This window comes from Scleropages formosus, chromosome 19 (genome assembly GCF_900964775.1).
Source record: "Scleropages formosus chromosome 19, fSclFor1.1, whole genome shotgun sequence".
Taxonomy (NCBI): domain Eukaryota; kingdom Metazoa; phylum Chordata; class Actinopteri; order Osteoglossiformes; family Osteoglossidae; genus Scleropages; species Scleropages formosus.
The window spans coordinates 18,365,348-18,392,251 of record NC_041824.1 but is presented as its reverse complement, the minus strand read 5'-3'; the positions used below and the strand labels follow the sequence as shown (position 1 = coordinate 18,392,251).

The window sequence follows — 26,904 nt, the reverse complement described above, 5'->3', positions numbered from 1 at the left end:
GTTTGTAAGGCAGATCAGGATACAATCAGGTGGCCACACTGGGCACTATTGGGGGAAATATTCCTCCAGTTGTCAGGATTACAAAACAAAGCCTTTAGAAATGAATTTGCATCATGGGAATAAATATTGAATATGCAGTATCTGCAGCTGCTTCCCCATATTTAGTATTTGTACTGGAACACAGCTAATTACCCTGTTATTGTATGCCATTATCTGTCCGTGGGTAATAACTGCCCTGTTATTTTTGGAATTGTATCTGTTTGTCTCCACATTTATTTAAAAAATAAATATACAGCATATACGAATAAACAGCAGAGAAACGTCAAAGCAAGTTAACATTGAATTGTGACTGCGGGCAGCATCTTTTACTGGCACACTGTGCGCTTGGGAAAATGTTAACATGCCATAAAAATTGCTCTAAGTGTTAATATTGCTAATTATTTCCTCCTTGAGTCATGCATAAATAAGTCGTCTGGCGATTAAAGGACCGTTAGAGAAATGGCTCTGAACTCGGAAGCTCTTTGTCCCACTTAAGATGCGCAGAGCTGAAGAAGACAAGGTACCTGTTCCTAAAGCAATTGCGGAGGACCTTTCAGGCGGCGCGTTCACCTCATTAAGTTTATCCCGCACCTCGGCGCGCAAGTACGGATGTGCCTCAGCATCTATTTTTCCTTTTTCTTTAAATGAGAAGTTTCTGACAACTTGTTCCACGCCTGTGGCGCACGGTATTCCCCCGAACGACCTAGCGTTTGGGTTAAAATATCTGACATTTTAAGATAATGCACTGAGTCAGTTAATTTCTTTCGCCTGAACGTCAGCTTTGGCTCGAGATGGTCTCCCTCAGTTAACCCTCTCAGAAAGAGGATGAGCATTTCAGTATAGAAGCCTTGGTGCAGAGTTGGCGCCAATTGGTCGTGGAGCATTAGATTTTCCGTGAGCTCCCGAACGCAGAACTCGGCCGACCAACGGCATCGGTTTTTGACGTATACCTGTGAAGTTATTCGCTGGCTGATACCTTCTGTTCTCGTACCTCATTGACTTGTTCCTGTCGTTCTGATGAATCATTGACTAGCTCATATGGTTCTGATGCATTATTGACCCCTTCTTGTGGTTCTTCTGCCTCATTGGCCTTCTTTCACGGTCCTGGTACTTCATTGGCTGTCTGAGACGAGAGCAATTTTTATTCTTGGTAGTTCTAGTATGGCTGAGTTTTTGTTTTTGTCTTGATTGACTTTTATGTTCATTCACTCAGCTGACATTCGTGACTTGCAATTAACACTGTGTAGTGTTATGAGCCCACACACCTTATTCACTGCAGGGACTTACACTGCTAGATACACTACTTACTATGGGTCACTCATCCATACATCAGTGGAACACACTCTCTCTGTGACACTCACATACTATGGGTGATTTTAGAGTCCTCAATCTACTTGAACAGCATGTCTTTGGACTGTGAGAGGAAACCAGAGCACCCAGAGGAAACCCACACAGACACTGGGAGAACATGCAAACTCCACATAGGCTGAGTGGAGATCAAACCCACATCCATTCGCGCCACCCAGGTGCTATGAGACAGCAGTGCTACTTGCTGTGCCGCTGTGCCACTGTGCCGCCCAGACTTAATTATCAGTACTAATCTTTATTTATACAGTACTGTGCAAAAGTCTTAAGCACTTAGATGTTTGACAAAAATATTTGTTTTAGACGGTTATTTAATGTCTTCTGCATTAGAGTAAATGGGAAAGAGCATATTTTAGATTTCCAAGCATTCCTTTTGCAAAAAGCTACAGTAAGTGTTTTGTATGTTGTTAAAGTACACACACACACACACACACACACACACACACACACACACAGTCTGAAACCACTTGTCCCAAGTGGGGTCGCGGTGAACCGGAGCCTAACCTGACAACACGGGGCGTAAGGCTGGAGAGGGAGGGAACACACCCAGGACAGGACACCAGTCCATCACAAGGCACCCCAAGCGGGACTCGAGCCCTAGACCCGCCAGAGAGTGGGACCCAGACAAGCCCGCCGTGCCAAGTGGTTGTTGACGATGGGTGGTTACTAAGCTTTGTAGGAAGTTAATTAAGAGCATTATTTTTGGAAGCACTCTCACGTTACAGCTTTTTTTCCCCAAAAGCCTAAAACTTTTGCACAGTACCGTAGAAAATCTTTGCTCAAAATTACGTACCCATTTACACAGCAGGGTACTCTTACTGTATCGGTTGAGGGGTAAGTACCTTGTCAAGGGTACTGCAGCAGGAGTGGGATTTGAACCAGAAACAGCTGTAATCACTACCCTCCCTGCTGACATTAAGAAAGAGCGCGGGGCAATCGTGGCGATGTAGCGCAGCTTCACGACATCAGCTCGTTTTTCACGAGAGCTGTTGTCATCTGCGATGTTAGGCACCGTAAAGCCCTTGTGGTTGCGTGTGCCGAAGGCGACCGACCGTAAGCGCTGCACGAGCCAACTTTGCAGCAGACGCTAAATTTGCCGTCTTGCCACGGGTTAGGGTGTCTGTCTTGATGAATGAAATTGGGACAAATGGGAAAAAGTGTCTAGACGTTGACCTACAACAAGCCTTGGGTGTGCAACACGAGGTCCACCCTTTCAAATGTGGGACGTCCTGACCGTTTTCTTTACTGAAAATTCCATTTGTTTGATACCCATGAAGCGGTTTCACTTCTTAAGGAATTTAACACTGAAACGCATTACGTGCATCTGTGTTTGAGAAATTTCAAAGCCAGTCGCGTGAACGCAAGGCATCGGAACCGAAAAGTGAACTTTGCGGACGGCGACGGCTTCTTGAGACCGTTTTCTCCCGGTCGGAATCGCCTGTAACGCTGACCTGGGCCGTAGCCGAAATTATCGCGATGAAATCGAACCGTTATTTTAACGCAGAATTTGTAAAGAATGTTTATAGCGAGTTGCTGATACAATACGTCCTGAGGGGAAGAAAAAAAAAACCCAGTCACCTTAAATAAGCTTATTGTGACAGGTCGTGGTTTGGCATATTGACCAGACAGCTACTAGTGTTGAGAAGATCAAAAAAAATGAAAGGTATTATTATTATTATAATTATGTTTATTACTACTACTATTGTACTACTATTATTGGGCTATGTTGATTGGTGCAACTTGAAGGATTGGACAATTTTTACGATTTCTGTTTGGATTTCTACAAGAATTACTGTGTCTTTCAAGAAAAGTATCCTATATTCATCTGTTTATTAGAGATGCAACTTAGTAACAATTATGGCTTTTTAAAGGTAATCAATACTGTTGCATGATGCAATAAAACAATTTATTCATTTTAGACATTTAGGATTCAGTCGTTGGCGCACCAGACCCTGAAAATTCATTTTCCTTCTCTGAGGAGACACAAAGGAGGGAAGACAAAGGCAGCGGTGCTGCTGATGGTGGGGGTGGGGTGCGGATCCCTCACCCCCCCCAGCCTCACCCCCTTTGTTGGCCTTTTGCCTCGGACAGCAGCCCAGGGCACAGATGGGTTTTGGTTTCCTGAGCCTTGTGCTCATGCCATTTTGCTCAAGTTACCGTGGCACCTGCTCATTGGCACATGGAGCCACCTGTTGGCAGGGCTGGGGTCCAGACATGTCAATCATCTGACCCCACCCATTAAACCCCTACTACTCCCTGTGTTAAGCCTCTATTATTTACCCCTCGACAGACACACGGAGGGTCTCAATCGTGCTGATGCTACTGCCGCAACATCGACAAAAGCTGACCGCTCTTCTCTGTCCTATTAGCAAGAGCTAATAAATTCCATCCTCAGAAGCCTGTCTTCATTTTTGAATTGTAACAACCTGGAAAATCGGTGGATGTGTCAACTCTCGAAGCTCTTGTAGATCCGTTTACTCCCCAGTCGTCGCTGTAGGGAGTCGTGAAAAAAGTCGAGTGCTTTCGTTCGTGTGGTTTGCCGAAGAAGGCTGGCTGGACTGGGAGGGGCTGTGTTTTGGTGTTCAGGTCCTTCATTTTTTCCTCTTGCCGTCTACAGCAGGAGGGTCTCCTAACAGCTGACTGCTCAGCCAGGGTCCCACAGTGATGCATTAGAGAATTAAGGTGTCTTGACCCTTCTGGAATTTATCCCAGGCTTGCCCACCCCCTTATCCAGTACTGTGCTGGAAGGCTGGACTCTGGAGCTTTTCTGTGGAGCCGCGCCTGGACTCTGATGTTGAGCCCGGCCGAGTCGGCACTGGCGCAGTCGAGGTACCACGTCTCTCCTCCTCAGTCCCGCGGCGGCCGCACGCTCAAGTCGGAGGCCCGTTGTCCACCGATCGGAGCAATTGGACTCTTCCAGCATTGGGACTGAGGAGGGCGTCCCATGTGTCTTGGCAAATTGTGTGTCCTGCGCGGTGCTGTGGGCGGGACCCACCCATCAATCACCATTCCCACACCATAAAGATGATCGCCGTCGGCCGCCTGTCTGAAAGGTGCATTGCGCTGTCCCCACAAACGCCCAAGTCACTGCATGCACAGCAGCGGTAATAATTATCATCCGCTGCACGGCTGCTGACTTTGTCCAAAGTGACGTAATTTAGATTTGTACGTATTTATGGAAAATCGAGGGCAATGCGTACATTGTGATGTACATCACACATAAGGTAAGCACTCTAGTCAAACAGTGAAATACTCAGGGACACACATCCTCATGTGCCATAAAGCCATCCTAATAAGGGACAGTGATTGATTTGTCCCATGAAACTTTGAGCTGAATATACACCATTCCTGTTTGAAGCTGAAATCACAACGATTTACAGTGTTCTGTAGTTATGCTCAAAGGTTTTAAACAGTATTTTCTGTGAATATAAATTCTGACTCTCAGCCTCACTAATTGTGTTAAGGATGACTGCGGGTGGTGTTCAGGCCACTTTCTTTCTGCAGGCTGAAGGTTCGAATGTTGACAGCTGCTATTGGTGTACCACCGCGCACTTCTTGTTCCTAAAGATACCGACCAGAGATGGTCCTGCAGACATTACCTTCCCTCCATAATCGTTCCTCTGGTTTATTGCCATGTCTGGTTCTGCATTTCGACTGTAGCTGGAGAGCCTGATCAATGGCAACCCCCCACCCCCAACATTGCACTCTGTGGCCACTGGATATCAATAACCAGCCTTTCAACCAGTCAGCTGTTTCTCCGTCCCCTCCGGAAATGGGGTCGAACCTTCGATCATCTGTCCGTTCTCGCTCTCGAAGACATTGGTTGTGGGGGCGAGGAGGGGGTGCTCGATAACACCAGAGGAAGACTGCTTTTGTCACAATGAGTGGAAACCACTTTCCCCAGGGGTTCCTGAGCAGGGAAGGGTCGCTGTGTGTAGTGTGTGTAAGCGCATGGATGGGGAGATGTTATAGAAATACAAGCCATGGGAAATACCATGACTGTGCTTGGACAGTTTGGGATGACCTTATGAAAAAGAAGCACAGGACTTGGGCTCTAGGTGGCTAACATCCCATGTGCTTCTTTGACCCACAGGGCAGCAATGTGATGGAGGAGCAGGATCTCCGCGAGATTGGAATCGCTGACCCGGCACACCGGAGGAAGATCCTGCAGGCCTCACGCTCCCTACCCAAGGCATGTAGCGCTTTCTAGAAGCAAAGCGAGGCGTGTGAATTGACCTCACCGCTAGTGTACCGAGACGTGGCTGGGGCTGCTCGTTGCGTGACTCCGCCTCTCCCGATGCAGGTGAAGGCGCTGGGATGCGATGGTAGCAGCTCGCTCTCCTCGTGGCTGGACTCACTGGGTCTGCAGGAGTACCTGCACAACTTCCTGTCCAGCGGCTACCGCTCCCTCGACTGCGTCAAGAACCTGTGGGAGCTGGAGATCGTCAACGTAAGAGCCGCGCTGGGCCAGCGGCGCACGAAACGCATCCTATAGGCGGCTTCCCCTTCCAGCGTGGTCCCTCGCTCACTTTTTAAAAAATTCAAACATTTTAAAAATGTAAAAAGGTTTAAAAGAAGCAGCTTTTCATCCATGCATTAGTAGGCGTACAGAACCAAAGTGGATTCCGGCAGCGAGGCCCAGGCGACGGCACCGCGGTGTTCCTGAGCTGCTATATGAACGAAACCACATGTCCTGCCCTTACCACAGGTGCTGAAGATCACCCTCCTGGGACACAGGAAGAGGATTATTGCATCCCTGGCGGAGCGACCGTACGAGGAACCCCCCGTCAAGCCCCCTCGCCTCTCGCAGATCCGGGTCCGTGTCCACGCACCTGAGCGCTATAGCGTAATGCAGCGTAATGCGTAATGTAATCCCTGCAGACCGGACAGGAATGGCTCACTGACTAGGCTGCAACACACCTTCTGTGTCAGGCCTCTTTGCCAGTGCAGGTGGTTAAAGTATTTATATATTAGTCTTGAAACAGTCCCAGCTGAAAGGAGGTGCGGTGGCGCAGTTGGTTGGACCGGGTCCTGCCCTCCAGTGGGTCTGCGGTTCGAATCCCACTTGGGGTGCCTTGCGACGGAATGGCGTCCCGTCCTGGGTGTGTCCCCTCCCCCTCCAGCCTTACGCCCTGTGTTGCCGGGTTGGGCTCCGGCTCCCCGCGACCCCATATGGGACAAGCAGTTCAGTCCCAGCTGTTGCTGTACTAAAATTATGTGACTAAAATTGCAGCCCAAAATGATTTGTAATATTTGGGGTCTAGTAGTAGTAATTTGTGCGAAGACATTATGGCTGGTAGTAAAACTCTGAACCACATAATAGCAGGTGTTACACTGTGTACTGTTCTCACATGACGGTGGGTGTTAATGGGCCCCGATTGCGCCCCCAGTGTCAGGAACTGGTTTCCCAGACATCCTCCCCTCTCAGCCAAATGGACTCGTACACGGGCCGCTCCCTCGACCCGCTGCTGCCGCTGGGAGATTCCGCGAGGAGGAGGGCCGCAGAGCCCGAGTATGATGTGTGCCATCGATCCCGGAGCGAGCGGCAACGCCCCCATGTGAGTCGCCGTCACCGCACAACATGTTCCCGCAGTCTTTAGGAGCCCCTCCCTCGTCCCGGCTGCAAACGTCCCCTCCCAGCTAAGCTGCCGCCTTTGCGCTTCTCCTCGCAGGACAAACAGGAGGAGCGACACCAGGAGCCCCGCCTGACGCTGCGGCCGCCCAGCCTGGCCGCACCTTACGCCCCTGTGCAGAACTGGCACCACCAGCCAGAGAAACTCATCTTCGAGTCCTGTGGCTACGAGGCCAATGTGAGCGCTGCCCTCAACCGGCCTGGCATGCGGCACATGCCTCCGTCATGGTTTAAGCCACGTGAGCATATCGTGTTTCTCTCACCCTGATGGCGTGTGTATCTCTTTGTGTCTGTTATGTTTTTCTTCCAGTACCTGGGTTCGATGCTCATCAAGGACCTCAGAGGCACAGAGTCTACCCAGGATGCCTGTGCAAAAATGAGGGTAAGCTAACGGTTGTTTTTCCTTTTTTCTCCAGTCTCCACACTCTGTATTTCACCACTTTTAACCTGCAAAATATCAGCCAGTGATTGTAGAATAGAGTGTACCACACTGGCACTACGCTGTTTTGTTTGCTTCTTTTGATAAATGTGTCAGCTAAGGTATATAACAACAGTAATAGTTATAAGAAAAATACACACACACACACACACGTTGTCTGAAGCCGCTCGTCCCGAGCGGGGTCGTGGCAAGCTGGAGCCTAACCCGGCAACACAGGGCGCAAGGCCGGAGGGGGAGGGGACACACACTGGACAGGACGCCAGTCCATCACAAGGCACCCCAAGCGGGACTCGAGCCCCAGACCCACCGGAGAGCAGGTCCGGGCCAAACCCGTTGTGCCGCTGTGCTCCCCTAATAAAATACACTTTGTGTAAATGGTGGTATTTGGTAAACTACTGAATGAAATAGGGAGGGAGTTTTGGTTTCTTTACCCATTTTACTGTCTCATAGTTAAGGTGTTTACCTCTAATTTACTGTTTGTCTATTTGCTGACGTAAATAATCAGTGTAAGTCGTCTTCCCTTTTATTATTTTTATCCTTATTATTCCGGCTATTATTTAGCTAATGCCTTTGTGTAAGGAGGTGTACTGTTGGATTTTACATTTATTCATTTAGCTGATGCTTTTCTCCAAAGCAGCTTACAATGTTCAGATGCTTAGTTATTTACCCATTTACAGAGCTGGGTAAATTTTACTGGAGCAATTTAAGGTAAGTACCTTTCTCAAAGGTATCACAGCTGGAGGTGGGAATTGAACCGGCAACCTTTGGTTCCAAATACAGCAGTTCTGACCACTACAGTACCAGCTGTCCCTGTACAATTGTACATGTAAATGTGACAGACAGGTTAAAAAAAAAAAAAAGGCAGCATAAGATACCTGTAGACCCTCAAATTGCTATAAGATTTGAAATGATTGATTTTCAGAAAGCAGCACTGAACCCCAGCTTGTCCAGCTGGTCGCTTTGTTTGGGCAACAGCTTCAGCCTGATGTCCCCCACTTTCTTGTCCCTCAGAAGTCCACCGAGCAAATGAGGAAGGTCCCTACCATCATCCTTTCCATCACCTACAAAGGGGTCAAGTTCATTGATGCAGCCAACAAGGTGGGTATAGGCCACGTCTGTGATGGGTGATATTTTCTGGATTGCGCTTTTCTTTTTCCCTCCCCATGTCCTTGCACAATTTTTGTTTTCTCAAGTTCGTGTGAGAGGGTGGGGCCGCTCTTGTTCGTCCCAAGCTTTCTACAGCAAGATTGTGTTTTTTGCACGTAACGCTCAGTGGATCCAGACGGCTAAGGGTCACCGCGGTTACCACCGTGTACCCGACCAGTCCGAGTAACAGAATGTTAAATTCCCCTGAGGCTCAATGAGTCCACCCTTCAAACCGGCTCGCTATGCCTGCATCGTCAGTCCGGCAAGTTGTACAACGATACGCCGACTGGATAATTACTGTGGTGAAAAACGGTCCTTCCTTCTGACACGCCTGTCTATCCAGAACATCATCGCGGAGCACGAGATCCGGAACATCTCCTGCGCTGCCCAGGACCCGGACGACCTGTGCACCTTTGCCTACATCACCAAGGACCTCCAGACCAGTCACCATTACTGCCATGTCTTCAGCACCGTGGACGTGGTGAGGGTTTACACAGAACGTACACACACAAATACACACCCCATGTACACCTGCTGCGCAAGGAATTTGATCTCATTTTTCCCTGAAGTCCAACACCACTACTCTGCCCCCTGCTCAGTTCCAGTAACCGATCCACTGATTCGGTAACGGTTCCAGTAAGTGATCAATCTGGGTTGAGCGGTGGGGGGGGGATCTATTACACTTTGACCTAGCCAGTTTGGTTACAATGCATCTAAATTTGGCCCCATGTAGAGCACATGGGCACTAAGCATAATTAAGGTTCTGCGCACAAGTTAATTTTTTTTCACAAATTTTTTAAAATGTTCTCTTTAGTTTTTATTTCATGCTTGCTTTGTTGTTGTCGTGTTCACTCACTGCTCTGAACCAGTATCCTGGGGCAGGATTGCACATGTGGGGTTTACTGTCTGTTCCATCTGCGTTATGATCACCCAAAGCACGTCGATGGACATTGAATGACACCAAAACAGGCGAAAATGGTGTTATTCAGAATGTGTAAGCCCACTGTGAGGTAGAAGGGTATGTATTCTCACAAGCCGTTATAGCAACTTCTCATTTTACTGCATGTCATTAAGTGAGGGATGTGTATATATGCAAGATACGCAGAGCAGTTTCATTATGGAACAAGTGTACCCCCTCCCCTCCATGTGCTTCGAAGAGTGAAACGCATAGTAGGTGGTAAATGAAGTAATTCTTGTGGAATCATGATGCAGCTCAAATGTCAACTTCTGTGGAGGGAACTTCTGGTGTGGACCGAAGTAAGAGTATAAATTCCCTTACATTTATGCGTTAGCTGAGATTTTTTTTCCAAAGCAACAATGTTAAGTAACTTACATTCATTTATACATTTTACACAACCAGCAATTTTTACTGTATTGTCTCAGGGTAGGTACCTCGATCAAGGGTACTACGGCAAGAGGCAGGATTCTAACCTGGGTCCTTGGAGTGAAAGGTGGCGGCTCTGACCACTATGCCACCAACTGACTTTTCATAAGAATAATCAACAGACATTCTGTATCTTTATCAAAAGCATGTTTTTAAATTTTATTTTAACCGGGATATGGATAATGTGTCATTTTTCATCCTGTTATTAATTTCCCAACTGAGTCATTTCAGCCATTCTTCACCTGCCAGAATAAGTCCTTTTATTAATTTTCCAGAGATGTGCAAGTCTTTATATTTTTCGGTAATGTCGTGGTCAGGATTTGCAGACAAAAAGTCTTTGCCGTGTGTGTTCTTGCATGTCTGTGTATTTATTTAAAGTACTAAAATACCATTCTGACCTCTCGGATTTATGACGTGGCCTGTGACAGATTCATGCGAAGCGATGTTTTTTTGTTATTTATATTTGCACTGCTGTCAAAGAGAGCAGAGGGTCATGCAGTGCACCGCGGTCGCAACAGCAAACAAAATCTGAGATGTCAGATGCGCAAAGCCGCACCGCTGACTGACGGGCAGCGTCTGTCTGTGGTGTTTAACTCGCTTGGGGGTCCCATTTCAGCCCCGCGTGACATCGTTTCTATTTCGAGTCCGCCTCGTCTGTCCCGACATCCCGAGGCCCGCGTGAAGACAGTTTTGTGCTGCTGTGCAGCTAAATATCCCCAGACTTCTTCCATTGCATCAAGTTTGTGGGGTGATCCTGTTGGAGGGTGCCAGTGTCATGGTGCGGGGCATCAGGACCACACCGTAAGGACTCAGACTGCGTGTAATTAGACACATTAGGTTACTACCTTAAAGCGGATTGATAGCCACACAAGGCTCACTTTTCAGAGCTGCGTTCCACTGCGTCAGCAAGGTGCTGGGTTCGGGCAGGGGCTACGGCCTGTCGGTGACCACTTCGGAGCCTGTGACACATTTCCTGTTCCTTATTTTGCTTTTTTGAGGTCAGACTGGTGAGGGAATGACCTCAGTGGTTTTTCTTTGGAGTTTGCTTTGTTTCTTCTGGCCCCTTCTTCTCTTCCCAAGGTCTGGGGCCTTCACTGCAGTTGCAGGTCTTTCTCACGATGGACTGTCAGCCGCGGGGGGTGCGGTTCCTGACGTCAGCTCTTCCGCACTGCTGGGATCTCCACTTGGGGTGAAGGTGCAGGAGGCACACTGGCAAGACCTGTGATGTGGGACCACGTCTTACTCAACTGACAGCACTAATGGCTAATTGGTGTTCCTGTTGCAGGAGGTCCCTTTTTCCCCCCCCTTTTTTTAACATCAATATTATGTGCTTTGAAGCCAGCATATTCATCAAGATGTACGGCTGTTTTGGCTCTTTAGGGATTTCTCTGCATTTCTGTTGGGTTTTGCCCGATTGTTCTCTTTAAGCTCCTGCGCTCAGTGTGGGCCGTCTTAGTAATACCTCACTTGTAGACATGAGACGCATCTTATTCTGATTTAACAAGTTGTCAGTGTATAAACAAGGATCAGTACTTTATACCATGTTGGTCAAAAATTGGAGTGGATATGTTGGCAACCAGTTTGTTTTTATGAGTAATGCTGCTGTCTCACAGCGGCTGGGTGGTAGGACAGGATGTGGGTTCGATCCCCGCTCACTCTGTGTGGAGTTTGCATGTTCTCCCTGCGTCTGCGTGAGTTTCCTCCGGGTGCTCTGGTTTCCTCCCACAGTCCAAAGACATGCTGTCCAGGTTCACCCATAGTGTGTGAGTGACAGAGAGAGAGTGTGTTCCACTGATGTATGGATGACTGTCCCAGTGTGTATCTAGCAGTGTAAGTCACCTTGCTGAAAAAGGTGTATTGGCTGATAACACTACATAATGTTAATTCGGAGTCGCTTTGGGGAAAAGGGTCTGCTGAATGAATAAACGTAAACGTGGCATTTGGTTGACAAGTTTGATCAGGGAATGAAGCATCACGTCCTCCCGGCTCTTCTGCTGCAGTTCCCAGAGACGCTGGACACTTGGGGGTTGCTTTGCTTTTCTCTCTTGTCCGGTTCATCCTGCATACGTATTGCCTGGGTGTACTCAGGATTTTTATCCATGTTGTATGCAACATCCAGGTCTGTCTTGTTTGTTTATTTTTACCGCACAGTACAAGCGCATATTAATAGAACGGTTTGTGTTCAGTCTGTGTACAGTTCCTATCTGAAATTAGTTGAGGTCACCCTTGAACGGTTTTGCCCCCCCGGAGCAAAGTCCTGTCTGTGCAATTGCGCACACTCATTTCCTTTTCATTGGTTGCTAAATTTGTGCTCATGCTTCTTTGGTTTTGGTTTCTATAAGAAGCACTGTAAACTGTTTTGCTCTGGCCAGAATAAACTGGTAGTGAATAAGCAGGGGGAGAAATAATCCCTACGATAAATGACTTTTAAGCCGATAATGTTCACAGTAAATCCAGAAAAGGAGGGAAGACCAAATGTATTGTGACGGGCAATAAAGATTATATGCAGCTGTTTATTGCACAAATAAAGATGTGTGTGTACATTTCGCAGGGGGCACGGCGGTGCAGCGGGTTTAGCCTGTGCCTGCTCTCTGGTGGGTGGTGGGGTTCGAGTCTGGGGTGCCTTGCGACGGACTGGCGTCCCGTCCTGGGTGTGTCCCCTCTCCCTCCAGCCTCACGCCCTGCGTTGCTGGGTTAGGCTCCGGCTCACCGCGGCCCCGGTCGGGACAAGCGGTTTCGCACCGTGTGTGTACATTGCAGTTTGAATTCATGACCGAAACATTTGCAGCAGCTTACAAGAGTCATTACTGCTGTAATTTACTGCACTCTTTTTACATTACCTAAAGGGTCCAGGTTTGAATCTCGCCTCTGGGTGTAGTACCCTTCAGCAAGGTACTTACCTTAAATTGCTCCAGTAAAAATTTCCAGCTCTACAACTGGGTAAAGTACCTTAACATCTTAAGTTGCTTTGGAGAAAAGCGTCAGCTAAATGAATAAATGTAAATGTAAGTTAAGAGTCAGCCTTTTCCACCTCCCCTCCTCTCCTGCAGAATCTAACCTATGAGATCATCCTGACCCTGGGACAGGCGTTTGAGGTCGCCTACCAGCTGGCACTCCAGGCCCAAAGGAACAAGCACCACCATGGTCTCCCGGCAGGAGCTGGGTCAGAGGTCGTCGAGACCAAGTCTAGCCGACCAGTGCCCAAACCCCGGGGCAGCGTGCGCAAGTCCGCAGTGAGTAGACATTGCTGCCTTTACAGCACTGTGTGTCCGGACGTGCGCATCATAACTAGACCGCTCTAGAGCAGCCACGTAGTGAAATAATACCTATAACGGTGACGGGGTCAAGTAGCGTCACTTTCCACAGGGATTCAGGCGGGACTTTGACTTTATTAACATCTCCCTCTCTTCCGCATGACACAAGCGCATTGTGAAAATGCCCCCCCGAAGGAGGGCAACACAATTGATTGAGACTATAATTTGCTCTGGAACATGGCATCCTGCAGCAAATTCCCACATATGTTCCCCCATGTCCAGATTTTTCCCTGGGGGGGGGGGGGGTCACGTAGTCAGCCTGAATGCTTGTTCACTTCTTTTATTGGAGCTTCACATTTGCAGCAGGACTGCATTTCCTGAGTGCGTAAGGATTCTTCTTCCATTTGGACTGGTGGGAAGTAGATACGGGGGTGGTGGGGGGGCTGTGTCATACAGATGGTCCGCCGTTCCACCGTTACGCTGCCTGTGCTTCCTACTGCACCCCCTACAGTACCTCTGTGCCGTACCCCGCTCTCGCTGGGTTTCTGTGTCTGCAGCGGTGTGCAGAGCCCCACAGAGGCCAGTACAGACCCCAACCCCACCCAGTTAGAATCCACGTCCTGTGTCTCAGCAGCCTGCAGCTGCAGGGCTCCTCTGTTTGGCTATCTTAAGCCCTCTCGGTGCAAGAAAGGGATGAACATCAGACTGACGCAGGGATACACTTTGCTTAGACCAAAGTTGAAGGAATATGGTTAAGCGTTTAAAATTCCGTTTTTTTTTCCCGTGCACGACCACATATTGGAATGACCAGGCACTCCAGTGTGTCACATATTATTTTTCAATATATATTTTCCAGAATTAAAAAAGGTGAGGTGTAACCCATTGTTAATCACTTTATTCCAATATTTGATATGATTTACTTGCATGAAATTTTTACGTAGACATACATTTTTTTTACATTAACAGAAAAAATTTAGTAATAAATGGAGGCTTGGGAAGGAAGTGCTGTAAATGCTGCTCCTTCTGACGTCGCATCGTGATCAGTTTTTTTGTGATTGGTTCCAAACATTTTTATTTACACGGTGTATCAAATTACTTACACCTCAATTATTTGAAAAAAAAGAAAAAATCAAATATGACACTTTGGGATGACGGGCCATTTGCATGGCTGAACCCCCCTCCCCATCTGTCCAGCCACACAAGGATATACTGTGCTCAGAAACCTTGAGAACGGTATAATTTCATGAGGTTTTAAAAGGTCTAATGGCTGCAGTGGATTGTGTGAGACTGAAGGTAAAGGTGACAAAACCCTGGCTGATCCGCCCGTCACATGTACAGGTGGCAGGTGATGCTCCCTTGGGGGCAGTGGGCAGCATAAAACTGCAGCCAGCGCACATTTGTGGGTTGATCTCCTCCCTGCTTGCATCCCTGCCGCTTGACATTAACACCTTTCTGTGCTTGTGTTCCTGCTCCCGCTGTCTCCCAGGATCCTCCTCAGCCTGAAAGCCGCTGCTGTCACTGTCACACCTGTACAACCCACCGTCCTTCCTACCTTCCGCTGCACTCTCTCAGTCCTGCAGTCCAGGTCCTGCTCTCTGCTGTCCCTCCTTCACTCACCCTCCTCCACAGCCCCTTCGCTCCTGTCTCCTTTTCATAGCACTTTAGCTGATCTAATTCATACTTGTGTGTGAAATGAAACTTCAGGAGGAAATTAAACATGCAATACCCTCGGTGGCCCGCCTGTAAATACCCTGCTTTGGCTGTCTTTCCTTAATTTGGAACTCCAAAGCCAATTTCACCACTGTGTTAGAGTCAGTAAAAGCTACTTAATGCACTTGCCACTTATTCATTTAGATTGTTTAAAAACCCAAGATAAAGGTATAATAAATACATTAATTAATGTTCCTTCCATCCATTCATAACCAGTAATGTCTTTCCCAGGTCTGAATAACAGTGGTCCAGAGCTTAACCCAGAAACAGGGGCGTAGCTAGGAATTTTAGATGCCCTGAAAGAATTAAATTAAATAAAATAACGTAATCGCTAACTGGAATTTTTGTAAGCACTCTGCGGGTGTGGATTTCTACAATAATCACCACCTAGCGACAGCCCTACCCGGAAGCACTGGGTATAGCTAGAGGCAATGACTTAAAATATCTTGTGTCCACAAGCTGCTGTTCCCTGTCAGTTGTGGACACGTTCATCCCGTAATTGTGTAGCACTTCTCATCTTGTTATAGACGACCAACACTCAGGAACGCTGGACTTGAGCTGTAAACACTGTGGAAGTTTGCCGAATTTCACTCCCTCCTACTCTGTTTGGGTGCATTTTAGCACCTGCTAGTGGCTGGACACGGAAATGCAGGCGGCCTTCTTTTCACAGCAGACGGATTTGAGGTAGAACAGTGAAGAAAATACAGTTAAAAATAGATGAATTGGATAATGTTTGTATCTTGAGGAACCCGAACATTTCAAGGGACCACTGTGTCCTTATGGAGGTATTTGCCAGTTGTGTGGTTTTCCAAGATGAGCCTCTAACATTCATTTGGGTTAGAGGTGAGTTTAAAGGTCAACTCTGGGCAGTTTTCACATAGTATTATTTCCTTGCTTAGACCACTCTTTTCCAAATCAAGCTTAATCTAGTTGTAAAGCTCAATATTTTAATCATAGTTTCACTTTGCTTAAGAGTATTAATTCAATTAATTTTTATAGAGCGCTCTTCTCACGCAGTGACATAGAGCACTTTAATATAGGCATAAGGCAAAAAAAAAAAAAAAAAACACAAATAGATCATATAAGAAACAAAAAACACAGCTGACTGACTACCATAATCCAGCACTTTTATAGAGATATAAGTATGCCTACTGGCCTCGGAGGAAAGGAACAAAAACTCCCAATTGAAGGTTGAGGGAGAAAAAAAACCTCTGGGGGTCCAAGAGCCAGTGGTTGCCCACCCCTCCTGGGCATTCTGGATTTAGTAACAATTCTAAGCCAGTTAACAAGTAACAACGATATTATTGCTATTAGATATCTTGAATCCCCAGCTCAGCATGGAACGTCTTGTCCATCGTGGTAGTTGGTCATCATCTATTACAGCTGGATCCCTCAAATCCAAAACATTAATGCACAGAACGGCTGTCGTATGCTGCCCCAAACTTGGGGAAATGGAGTTCATTTCCATCTAGATATTCATATATTGTGTCATAATGAAAATAGTCTCTTCTCCATTTATTCCTTTTGACCATCCTTTTGCTTGCTATTTATTTTTACATTTTGCCCTAGGCCCACCTCTTACTTGTCAGCTTGGTTTCACCCAAGAGCCCTGTTTTTTTTTTTTTTTTTACATCTAATCATTTAGCTGATGCTTTTCTCCAAAGCGACTTACAATGTTGAGGTTACCCCTTTATACAGCTGGGTAATTTTTACCAGAACAATTGAGGGTAAGTACCTTGCTCGAGGGTACTACAGCCAAAGGTGAGGCTCAAACCTGCAACCTTTGGGTCCAAAGGCAGTAGCGCTAACCACTACACTACAGTTGACCCTGGTATTTAAAGCTGAAGAAAGGGTTTGACACTGCATGAAGTTTATAAAGACTTTTACAAAATTGACTATTGTCTCTAAATCTGAAATTCCTCAAAATAGCCACCCTTTACCTTGATAGCCTCATAAAGCTGAGGCGTTTTGGTTAAAAAGCCTCTGCAGGTGTTTGACCGCTGATTGCCTTCTTTGGTAGAATGAGTGCCGCGCTTAGAAGAAGAGCAGGGAGCTGCTGGGTGGGAGGAAGCTCCTCCTGGAGCGAACTCCGTTATGGTCTCCCTCTTCCCCACCTCTCCCGCTGACAGCGCACATGAAGGGGAACCAGCTGATCTGTGTGCGCACGCGACCCCTGATCCTCAACGCGTTCTTGTTCCTGTAGATGGAGACCATGGAGCTGGAGGCGGACGCCCAGTCCCAAGGAAGCGCCACGTGGCTGGTGGACTCCAAGGACTCCAAGCGCGGCATCAGCACCAAGTACGAGACCACCATATTCTGAGCTGGCCACTCCCACCCTTCGCCGACCCCCTTTTTCTGCTCCGTGCCTTCTCACTATGACTCTGCCTCCCGTTGGGCTGGCTCCTCCCCCATCCGTATGCCCCGCCCACCTCACCCCACCACCTTTCCTCTCACAGTGCTACTGCGCCTACCTGACCGGCCCCACAGAGTGACGGGTCCTCGCTCCTCCTCCTCCGTGCACCACTCCTTTCTCCTCTTGCTGCCACTCCTGCTGCTGCCAGCTCTCCCAGTGGACTAACCTGTCACCCCCGCCTCCCGCCTTAACCGGCTCTTTTCCCATTCAAGCCCCTCCTACCGTCAACCCTGATCATACATTGGCATGGTTATGAAGAGATATGTGTGCAATGACCACCCCCAACATCTGAAACCCCCCATTTGCAAACAGGGCTATAGTTCCAAATTTCACATTTTTCTCCTTTTTTATAATTCTACAACGATAGTCTCTATTTTTTAGAAGGTTGCCTGAAACCTTTTTCTAGGATGTACACATTTTTAAAGGAGCGTTACTGTATTTTACTGGTTGTCCACCAAGAGTTACGCTTGCAACACACAGGCACGAGTAGCACACGGTGGCGTCCTCGTTCAGCCGCGACACCCACACGGCAAAGCCTTGCGCACGTCCACGTGTCTCGTACCCTGTCCGGGGAGCATCTCGCCGTCTCCCGCCTTCCCCCTCGTCGTTGCCTCCCTGTCCTTTCTCTGTCACTCCTTTCCAGTGATCCGGTCTCTGTTTTCCTTTCGGTGCTCTTCCTGTCCCGCCAGGCGTAGAGCACGCTGAGGTCGTCCGGAGAACCCCTCGAGCCCTTTGCTTGTTCCCGGGTCGGGAGCTCGAGACGCATCTCTTTCTTTCGCACGCAGACACACGCAAACACACGCAGACGTGTCTCGACGCAGCAAAGCTGAGGAAGCTCCCCAGCTGGACGTTTTGCAGAAGTCATTTCAGCCTCTTTTTTTTTTTTCTTTTTCTTTTTAAATTTGATAAACCATACTGGTTTTTCCTCCCCGTACTGGAGTCGTTTTCACCGAAGTACCGGACAGCGTTTGCAGGTGTCCCACGTCCCGCCCTGTTGTTCTATGCACTCCACAGCAGAGGACACTGCCAGATCTTGCCCTAGGAGTTGAGTGGGGTTTCCCTACTGCATGGTGCATCCACTTTAAGGCCACGAGGGAGACCTTTGCCATTTCTTCGACTATGTATTTTTTTTTTTTTCCCTTGTTCCTGCTGTGAAGCCCTTCATGTGAGCGAGGCCATTATGTACCACTGTGATCAGAGTTTGGTTTCTCCCGTGAAGTACTAATGTAGCATCGTTGGGGCTCGAGCACTACGGACATAATGCCATGGAGCAGAAAGTCGTAATTTGCACGGTCACCGAATCTGAGTCGTCCTCTGAACAACTGACGCTGTGGGACTGTGGTTAACAGGAAAACACCCCCCCCCCCCACCCCTCTACGCTTTGACCCCCCCAAACCGTCCAAAGCACACCGCGTTGGGAAGCTCTCGGAAAAAGGCTGCTGGCCTTGCTTCGGAGTGTGAGTGTGAGCAAACGGAGACTCTCAACCCGGGAAGGACAACCCTGCACCTCAAACCCGTGCGTTTCTCCTGATAGCGACCGCTCCGGTGTCGAGCGATAACGACGCACGTCGAAACGGCGCGTTAACAACCGAGCGGTCTGCTCCGAGCGGTCAGAAGGCATCGGTCACATTCGCCCAGGCCGGAAGCTTTAATTAGACAACGCGAGGGCGACCGTAACGGCAAACGCGGTCCTCTGCGTGGCGACTCGCAGACCGACTCGCCTTCCCTGTGCCTCTTCGCTCGGGGTTTGACTGAACCTGTCAGTCATTGCGCTGCATCGGTCGTAGGACCCGCGGTCCTTTTCGTGCTCATACTCCCTTCCCAAGTGGTCCTATCCAGTGTTATGTCACGTGCTGCGAAGAAGACCGTTCGTGACCGTTCCCCGTGTTCTTGTAGCGAGCCGTTTGCGACAGATCAGAATCTCACCCTGGTACTTGTTCATTCTTACTGTGTTGATCCCGCGCGCCGTCAGCGACAGTTAAGGGCGAGACCTCTTATTCCCGAGTGGCCGTAACGAACTTCTTCCGCTCTCGTGCTTTTACGAGCGTCTCGGCAGGGCAGCCGAGGGCAGCTCTCAGAGCAAGGACCAGATACCTGCTGCGGATTGACCGTCCGTTGTGGAACAGGACATCGTTTGGACTCTTTTGTACTCGGCCGTGTTGGTTTTTTTTTTTTTAATGTTTTTAAATTCTTTTCTATTCCCTTCCATCACATCCACCTCCTTTATTGCCTCTTCTGCCCTCCACCTTCCGTCACCCTGCCGTACGGCTTCTGCTTCCGCCGAACAGCCGGCGGCTCGTTCGCTTCTGCGTTGCTTGCGTCCAAAAGCGAGGGACGTTTGAGAGACTGTTATAACTGTTTGTTTTAAAAAAAAAAAAAAAAAAAAAAATTTATTCTTGTGCAGATTCTGTCAGCGTTTGTATTTTCCACTGTACCTGCTCTGCGTGTGTGTCTGTGTGTGTGGGTTCCGTTCGCTTAAGCCACGTTTGATTCTACGGTAATTTTTTTTTTTTATTTTATTTTTTAAACCGCACCGAGGTTGATCATCAGTTGGTTGAGCAATATGTCAGACTGTTGTTCAGTTCGACCAGGTGAAGTATCGAGCTGCACCCGATGAGTCGTCGTTCCGTCTGGCGACACTGAAGCGCGTCTGTGCCGTTCGCTCTTTAATGTTCTCGGGGCATCTGTGTTTTCCTCTGCGTAGCTGAATCCTGCGTTCAAGCGGACACCAAGCCGTGAGGGGTGTTTTCCAAACTGAGTTTTGGGGAAGGGGGGTGGGGCTCGCACCTCTACACCCCTCCGGCCCCTCCCGCCCGAAATCACTCCTCACCCGCCGCCTCCGCCGCCGCCACCCGGGCCCCTGATCTCACGCGTCACCAAGAGAACGTCCGAGGAGGATCCCTCGCACGCACCTCCCCACTGAGAAAGACGCAGAGACCCCCCGGGGGGGCGTTCATTCCTCATTCCTCACTGAGACAGTAGTGGGCCCCACTGGACCCATTGTGTGCTTTTTGATACTGCTGTTAGAACTGGACTCTCAGGCTGGGCAAAGGGCCGCCCCTGTCGGTTCGCAAACGCCCCCGACCCCTGGTTTGCCCCTCTGGTACTTCATCTCTAAGCGTTTCACAGGGTATTGCTATGTCTTTATGTCCTGTAAAACGCTGGGTACAGAGAGGGGCGCTCGATCGCGGTGGTGCCGGGGGAGGTCAAGGGTCACAGGGCATCTCGTGTCAGCCGGACCGCTTAGGGGCGTTTCTGTCAATGTGAAATCGTTGTTTCTTAGTTCTTTTTCTCTCTATCACCAATTACACTGTTATATTTGCCACACAAACATACACTATTGTAAACTGGACTGTCCAGCAGCTGAAGCTGTTGCTTTTCCTGTCTTTTCTTGTGTGTCTTTTGTTTACTGACCTGCTTTATTTGACCATTCCATAAGATTTTTATTTTTATTTTTTTGTAATTTCTTTGGGACAAATTGTTGTACCAAATCGCTGCCTCCTGGGAATGATGTTTTCCGGACGGTCATCAGGAGCACTTCGGAGCAAATGTTTACGTGCGGATGCACTGAATATAGGGCTCTTCGTACCCATGACATTTTCCCCAGTTGAGCGTCACACAAGACTGCTGGTTCTTGGAAGGGAAAAGCATCTTTAGTGCAGCAGGAAATATAATAATAATAATAATAATAATAATAATAATAATAAGTAATGATCATAAAATAAACAAAGTTGCATTTGAGCCTAAGTAGTTGTAATGATAGTGCAGCTTTGTACTGTAGGGTACTGTTCACCGCAAGTCTACAGCAATCAGTGGAAAGTACGGTACGTTTACATGTAACCTCTGACTTTGCTTTGAGTCCCTTGGTCTTGGGTACTTCTTCACTATAGTGTACGTCTGATCAAGAACTACTTATTTTGAGGGTCCCCCCCCGTATATGTATATTTTTTTTCGTAAATCTCAGCAAGCTATTTTGACACTACAGGGGAGGAGGATTTCGTTTTTGTTTTCGGGGGGAGGGGGAGCGACAGAGCGCAGCATTTAATGAAATGTGCCGTTCTGGGTTTTGTACATTTTGGCTGTAATGATGCCGGCGCCAGGCCAGGCTGCTCGGGGGCGGCCGACACGGAAGCGATACGCAGGAAGTGCCATCGACTGCCTCCCGTCCGCGGTTTGAATCCCACCCCGTTTCATCCACGTGCCAAACTCGAGCCGTCGGCGCGAGCCGTGGACGGGCTTTCCCGACGGCCGCGTCACACCAACCCCTCTACCCCTCTCGTCCGTCGGCACCTGTCCTTTGGGTCCGTCGGGTTGGCACTGGTGCTCAGAGAGGCTGGCCTGGCCTGGCCTGGTCTGGTCCCAGCATTTGCACATTCTAATGCTAATTGTGACGGGGTAGTACAGCAGGAACTAATCGGTAACATTGTCAATGAATATAGTGACAGCATTGATAATAATGGACTGTAAAGTAATAATCCCTAGTGGTCTGTATTTTGATACTTGAATGATTCTGCTTTTATAAATATAAATATGTATATGTATGTAATGTTTATTTTATTTTTTTGTTTTGCTGGAACAAGAGAGGGTAAAGTGCTGTGCAGGCTCTGCATATCATGGTACCGGTTTCTGCTGTGTCTTTGCGGGAGGCCCTTAAAATCAGACCGAGGGAACGAACTCCGATGGACCTCGCTACGAAAACAGGAAACGATTGTAAATAATCCTGGGCTTCCAGTCTTTGTTTTTTATTATTATTATTTTTCATAATTGTACGACTAATAAATGAAGAAAACGAGCAAAGCTATCCCTCTCTTGTCATTTGTAATATGCTTCTCCCTTTACTTTATGTTCTCGTGCTCCGCCACCAGGTCAGCCGAACCGCCGGAGAGCTTTTACGCCGTGGAGAAATGAGATGGGGAAACGCCTGATGCACAAAGACTGTGTACACATCCCGTAACCATGGCAACGGGCTCCATGTCGCCTCTTTTGGCAGCTCTTGGCTTACCCTGTTCTTTTCCCCGAGCATCACAAGTATCAGACAGGCGTTTTGCTTTTTAGGAGCGTGACCCCGGAATGGTGTAAGGTGACGTTATTGTCAGCACTTGGTTTGTTGGTCCTGAACCAGTTTTGGTGAGGTTTTAACAATGTGGGACTTTAAAGCAGAGCATCTTTCGTAGCTTGAGCATAATAGTTAGCCTTATTGAAGAATATTCTGTAGTTTCAGGGAAAAAATTATTAATGTATCAGTTATATATCATACATGAGACATTTAATAATATATACTAGGTCCCTTGAAGTGATTCCTTCAGGCTAACAGAATTCATTAGAAAAAGACATTCAGCTCTCTGTGCTTCTCTTGTTACTTTCATCATTTGTGCGAAGACCTTCAATAAATTTTCTTGTCAGTGGAGGGAAATTAAGCAGCTTGTTGAAATTAATTTCATTTGTTGATGTGACTTTTCTCTGGGTGGCAAACATCTTAAACTTCCCCTTTTCTTCTTTGTTTGTTTAGGGTAAGGGCTGCTTTTTTGCCTGTTTCCTATCAATAGGTTGAAAGACGTGTAATGCCTGTACGTTGGCTCCAAGTCAGAAGAAAACCTTATGTTGTAAAACAAAAAGAAAGAAGGATGTCAAAAAGTAGGATTTCTAGCTTTGGAGTCATTAGAGTTTGTTTTTTGTAATGTGATGTGCTGTGATTGGTTCACTGCCACTCATTGTGGTAATGCCGTTTTCCTGGCCAGATTTCGCGAGGTGAATCCTATCGATGTCATCCGTTTTACACTCACCATAAAGGAAGGGTCTCTAGTATGACTGCTGGACCTGGGAAGTTGGTTTAAGAGCTGGTAGTGTAGTGGTTATAGCCCCACTGCCTTTGGGGTCAAAGGTCACAGGTTCGAATCCCATCTCCCGTTGCAGTACCCTTGAACAAGGTACTTACCCTGAATTGTTCCAGTAAAAATTACCCAGCTCTATAAATGGATAAATAATTGGAAGTATCTTAAGTGTAGGCTGCTTTGGAGAAAAGCTTCAGCTAAATGAATAAATGTAAATGTGAGCAGAATGACGAATTGAGTATATTCCTGCAGTAAAGTTTTGAAAACATTGTAATTTACTATACCTGTAGGCTGCCTCAATTTCTCTGCGCTGTAAATTGAAATGTAAAGTTGCACCGCGAAAAGGGAGCCTTTGTGTGTTTCACATTTTTCATTATGGAATTTTTTTTTTTTTTTGCTGACACACAAGGTCAGGCTGGGGGGGGGTTAGGGGTTACTATTGATCGTTATCTGACAGTGATGAACTATCCACTCTGCTCTGTGGCTCCTGTGTTTTCTCCGCACCCTGGTACCATTTCAGGGCAATTACCCAGAGCTCTGCTGGGCGCCCAAGTCCCCATGCTGTCGCTGTACAGGACCTTAAACAGGGAGCCTGTGACTGACCAGCAGTGATGGTTTTGTACACACCGGCGCTTCTTATGAAACACACCATATTGGCTTTATCACTGTCCTTTGTTCCCTCATCTGCAGCGTGGTGCACTTTCAGCGTCTTGGGTAAGTCCTTGTATCTCCACCATCCACATGTCGGCAGCACTGGAATCACTCCATGCTGAGCCCCCCCCAAATCTCCAGAATCTTAGAACAAAGCAGTCAAGGGCAGCACAGGGGCACAGTGGGATGTGGGTTTATATCCAGCTTTGTGTGGGGGCTCTTCCTCTATGGGGGTTCCAGCTTCCTCCTGCGGTTCGAAGTCTGGTGTTCCAGATGAATCGGTGACTCTGACTCTGAATTTCCTGTAGTACCAATGTGTGTGTGTGTTACACTGCTCTGCCATATAGATGAATGAATGACTGTAGGGAGTTTAGTGCAGTGTACCTAATACTAAGTCACCTTGGACAAAGGTGTGAGATTAATACTAGCTAATGATAATTGCCTGTTATGGAGAAATGTGTCTGCCAACCGAATTAATGTGAAAGACAGCAATTTGTAACCTGAAGACTGTTGGATCAAGTCCCACTCCCACCACTGCTGTAGCGCTATGTAGTGCTTCCTTCCAAAATGATTCAAAGGTTTTGATGAGCCCCGTAAGTGGAGGTTATGTATCTTATGTGTAACGTCCTTCAACTGATCCATAAAGTGCAGCAGTGCCCCCTACAGGAAAATAGATGAGGTGTCGCCGAGAAACCAGACAAGGACATTTATTCAACCATTCCTGGGGGGGGGGGGGGAAACAAAATCTGAAAGGCTCCAGTTAGTTTCAAGCCTGTCCCAAAATCACCCTAAGTGATGCTCAGTATTGTAAGGAAAAAAAAAAAGTGACACATCAGATGAAATTCATCATGTAAAATGGATGTTAAAAAATAATAAACTCACCATGATGTGTGCGTGGACTGTCCCTGAGGCAGACAAAGGCCGTGTGTCACATTTAAAGAACTGAATAATTAAAAAGTGAAAACACAAACATGAGTATGTAGGTGACTGAAGAGTACCGGAACGCAGCTGAGAGCGTTGGTACACAGTTCCCACAATGCAGTGGTGCCACATTCTCTCACACAGCTGCTTGATGCAGTTTTCAAATGCAATCTCAGTTTATCGTGCAGATCAAATGTTGCACGCTGGGTAAATTAAAAATGCTGACTAATTAACAATAAATGGTCTTAACTGTGGGCCAGAAAAGTGAGAAGCAGAAAGTCTAGAAACTGAATATAAATTTAGGTACGAGTATATCCGCAGTAAATATGCATATGTAGAACACTTCTAAATTGTTAATTTTCATATAATCTCAGCTGTCAGTGTAAAATAAGCAGTTTAGCCAGAAGCTGAACAGTAAACAAGTAAGCATGTTTCCATTCTCAAATGTGTTTTAATGCTAAAGAACAAGGCAGCTGGCAAATGGCAGCGTTGCTCATGCTTTTCCTCACATTCTTACCTTGCTGGCACCGTGCCACATCTCCTCCAGCAGAACCTCCATGTGCTCAATCACCTCTCTCAGCTGTGCTCCACAAGCACATGGAACCACCTCGGAGAACCTGGACGGTCCCTCTCCCAGGGTCTGACAAGGCAGGGGGTACGTACAGTGCGAGTCCGTCCTGGATCTGACGGCAGTCTTTGAACATTTGTGTTTGGGGACTGCAGTGATTGAAGTGAGTGATGTAAAGTAAAAAGTATATAAAAAAAAAAAAAAAAAAAACCTACAGGATGGGAACGACGGACGGAGGTGCTTCGTTCGAAGACGGTTTCTCACTTGTCACGAGCCAGCTTGTTCCCTCCTTTCCTGGAGCGCTGAAACGGGGATCTGCAGAGTGTTGCCCTCTTCCGTCCAGCAGTGGTACTTTGCTATATGGCATGTGGGACAGCTGGTAGTGCATTGGTTAGAGCAGCTGCCTTTGGACCCAAAAGTCACAGGTTTGAATCTCACCTCTGGCTGTAGTACCCTTGAGCAAGGTACTTATCCTAAATTGCTCCAGTAAAATTACCCAGCTGTGTAAATAATTGCAAATTAGCTCAGCAGTGTAAGTTGCTTTGGAGAAAAGCATCCCCTAAACAAATAAATGTACCAGTCACCTGTTGTGTGGTGCTGCCATTTGACAAGTGATGATGAATCTCTCCAGTGTTGCTGTGGAGCGGTTAAAGGACCCAAGTTTGGATGCCCCTGCTGCTGCTGCTGCTGCTGTTGCCGCAACCTTAAACGAGGTATTTACCCTGATTTGAGATGAGCAGGTTTAAAGGTAAACCGGTGCATGTGTAAGGATGTTATTGTTGATGTCTAGGGTGCGGTCTCTGCCAGTCGTGCAGCCGTGTAAACGCTGACGTTGTCTCCAACTCTGACGTGGTGTTGGGAATACTGCGATGGCAACGTGGGGCAGATGACATGTCACAAACAGGAACCTAGAGGACAGCGAAAACTTTCGCAGGAGAGCTTTTTGGTTCTTACCTGCAGACAAACAACGGTATGAAAACTGGTCCCTCTGAAATGTCTTGTAGGCCAAGACCTCTGTGGCTTTATAAGGCCATGGTGCACCCTGTGTCTTTGTGCTACCTTGTGTGTCTTTATTATAGGAGCTGTGTTACCGGGAGGCGACGCACTGAGCAATGATGGGCCAAGTCGAGCAATGAAACAGGAAGGTTAGGATGCAGTGGTTCCCAAACTCATCATTGTTACCTAAATGAGGGTGCTGGGATGTCTCAGAAAAAGAGGGATTACTTGAGTGGCACAATGTGATGGATAATTGAAAGAGTAATTAAAGTCGAATGATGACGGCAAGGGAGGAAGGGGAAGGGGTTTGAATTAAAGCGCAATAGTTGTGGAAAACACAGCACCCGTTTAATGAATTTGTGTCTGTCCGCATCCAGCATTCATGTGTCAAGAACAGGAAGCCTCTTGATAAAGAGTGTTCTTACCTCGGTGTGATGGTATTAATTATAGATGGGGCTCTAATCAACTTAAAGGAGCTCACCCATAAAATGAAGGAGTATCATGGAAGTCGTGGGGGGGCAGAATTATCATGGGGGCAGCTGGTAGTTTAGTGAT

The 26,904-nt window shown here is 47.5% G+C and overlaps 1 protein-coding gene across 5 annotated transcripts in view; it reads left to right on the top strand.

Annotated features, from left to right (window-relative positions):
- Nucleotides 1–22,080, top strand: part of anks1aa (ankyrin repeat and sterile alpha motif domain containing 1Aa) — a 90,870-nt gene extending 68,790 nt beyond the window's left edge. For 3 of the 5 annotated variants that reach the window (XM_029246404.1, XM_029246402.1, XM_029246401.1), the window contains 10 exons: nt 5,498–5,596; nt 5,708–5,854; nt 6,113–6,220; nt 6,795–6,962; nt 7,077–7,214; nt 7,347–7,418; nt 8,487–8,573; nt 8,965–9,102; nt 13,056–13,238; nt 17,173–17,705. In XM_029246404.1, the coding sequence (XP_029102237.1) occupies nt 5,498–5,596; nt 5,708–5,854; nt 6,113–6,220; nt 6,795–6,962; nt 7,077–7,214; nt 7,347–7,418; nt 8,487–8,573; nt 8,965–9,102; nt 13,056–13,238; nt 17,173–17,289 (1,257 nt within the window). In that variant the 3' untranslated portion in view covers nt 17,290–17,705. Of the gene's footprint in view, nt 1–5,497; nt 5,597–5,707; nt 5,855–6,112; nt 6,221–6,794; nt 6,963–7,076; nt 7,215–7,346; nt 7,419–8,486; nt 8,574–8,964; nt 9,103–13,055; nt 13,239–14,745; nt 14,845–17,172; nt 17,706–20,086 lie in introns of those variants that run through there. The other 2 variants (XM_029246400.1, XM_029246403.1) reach the window with 2 other exon arrangements.
- Nucleotides 22,081–26,904: the final 4,824 nt, after the last annotated feature.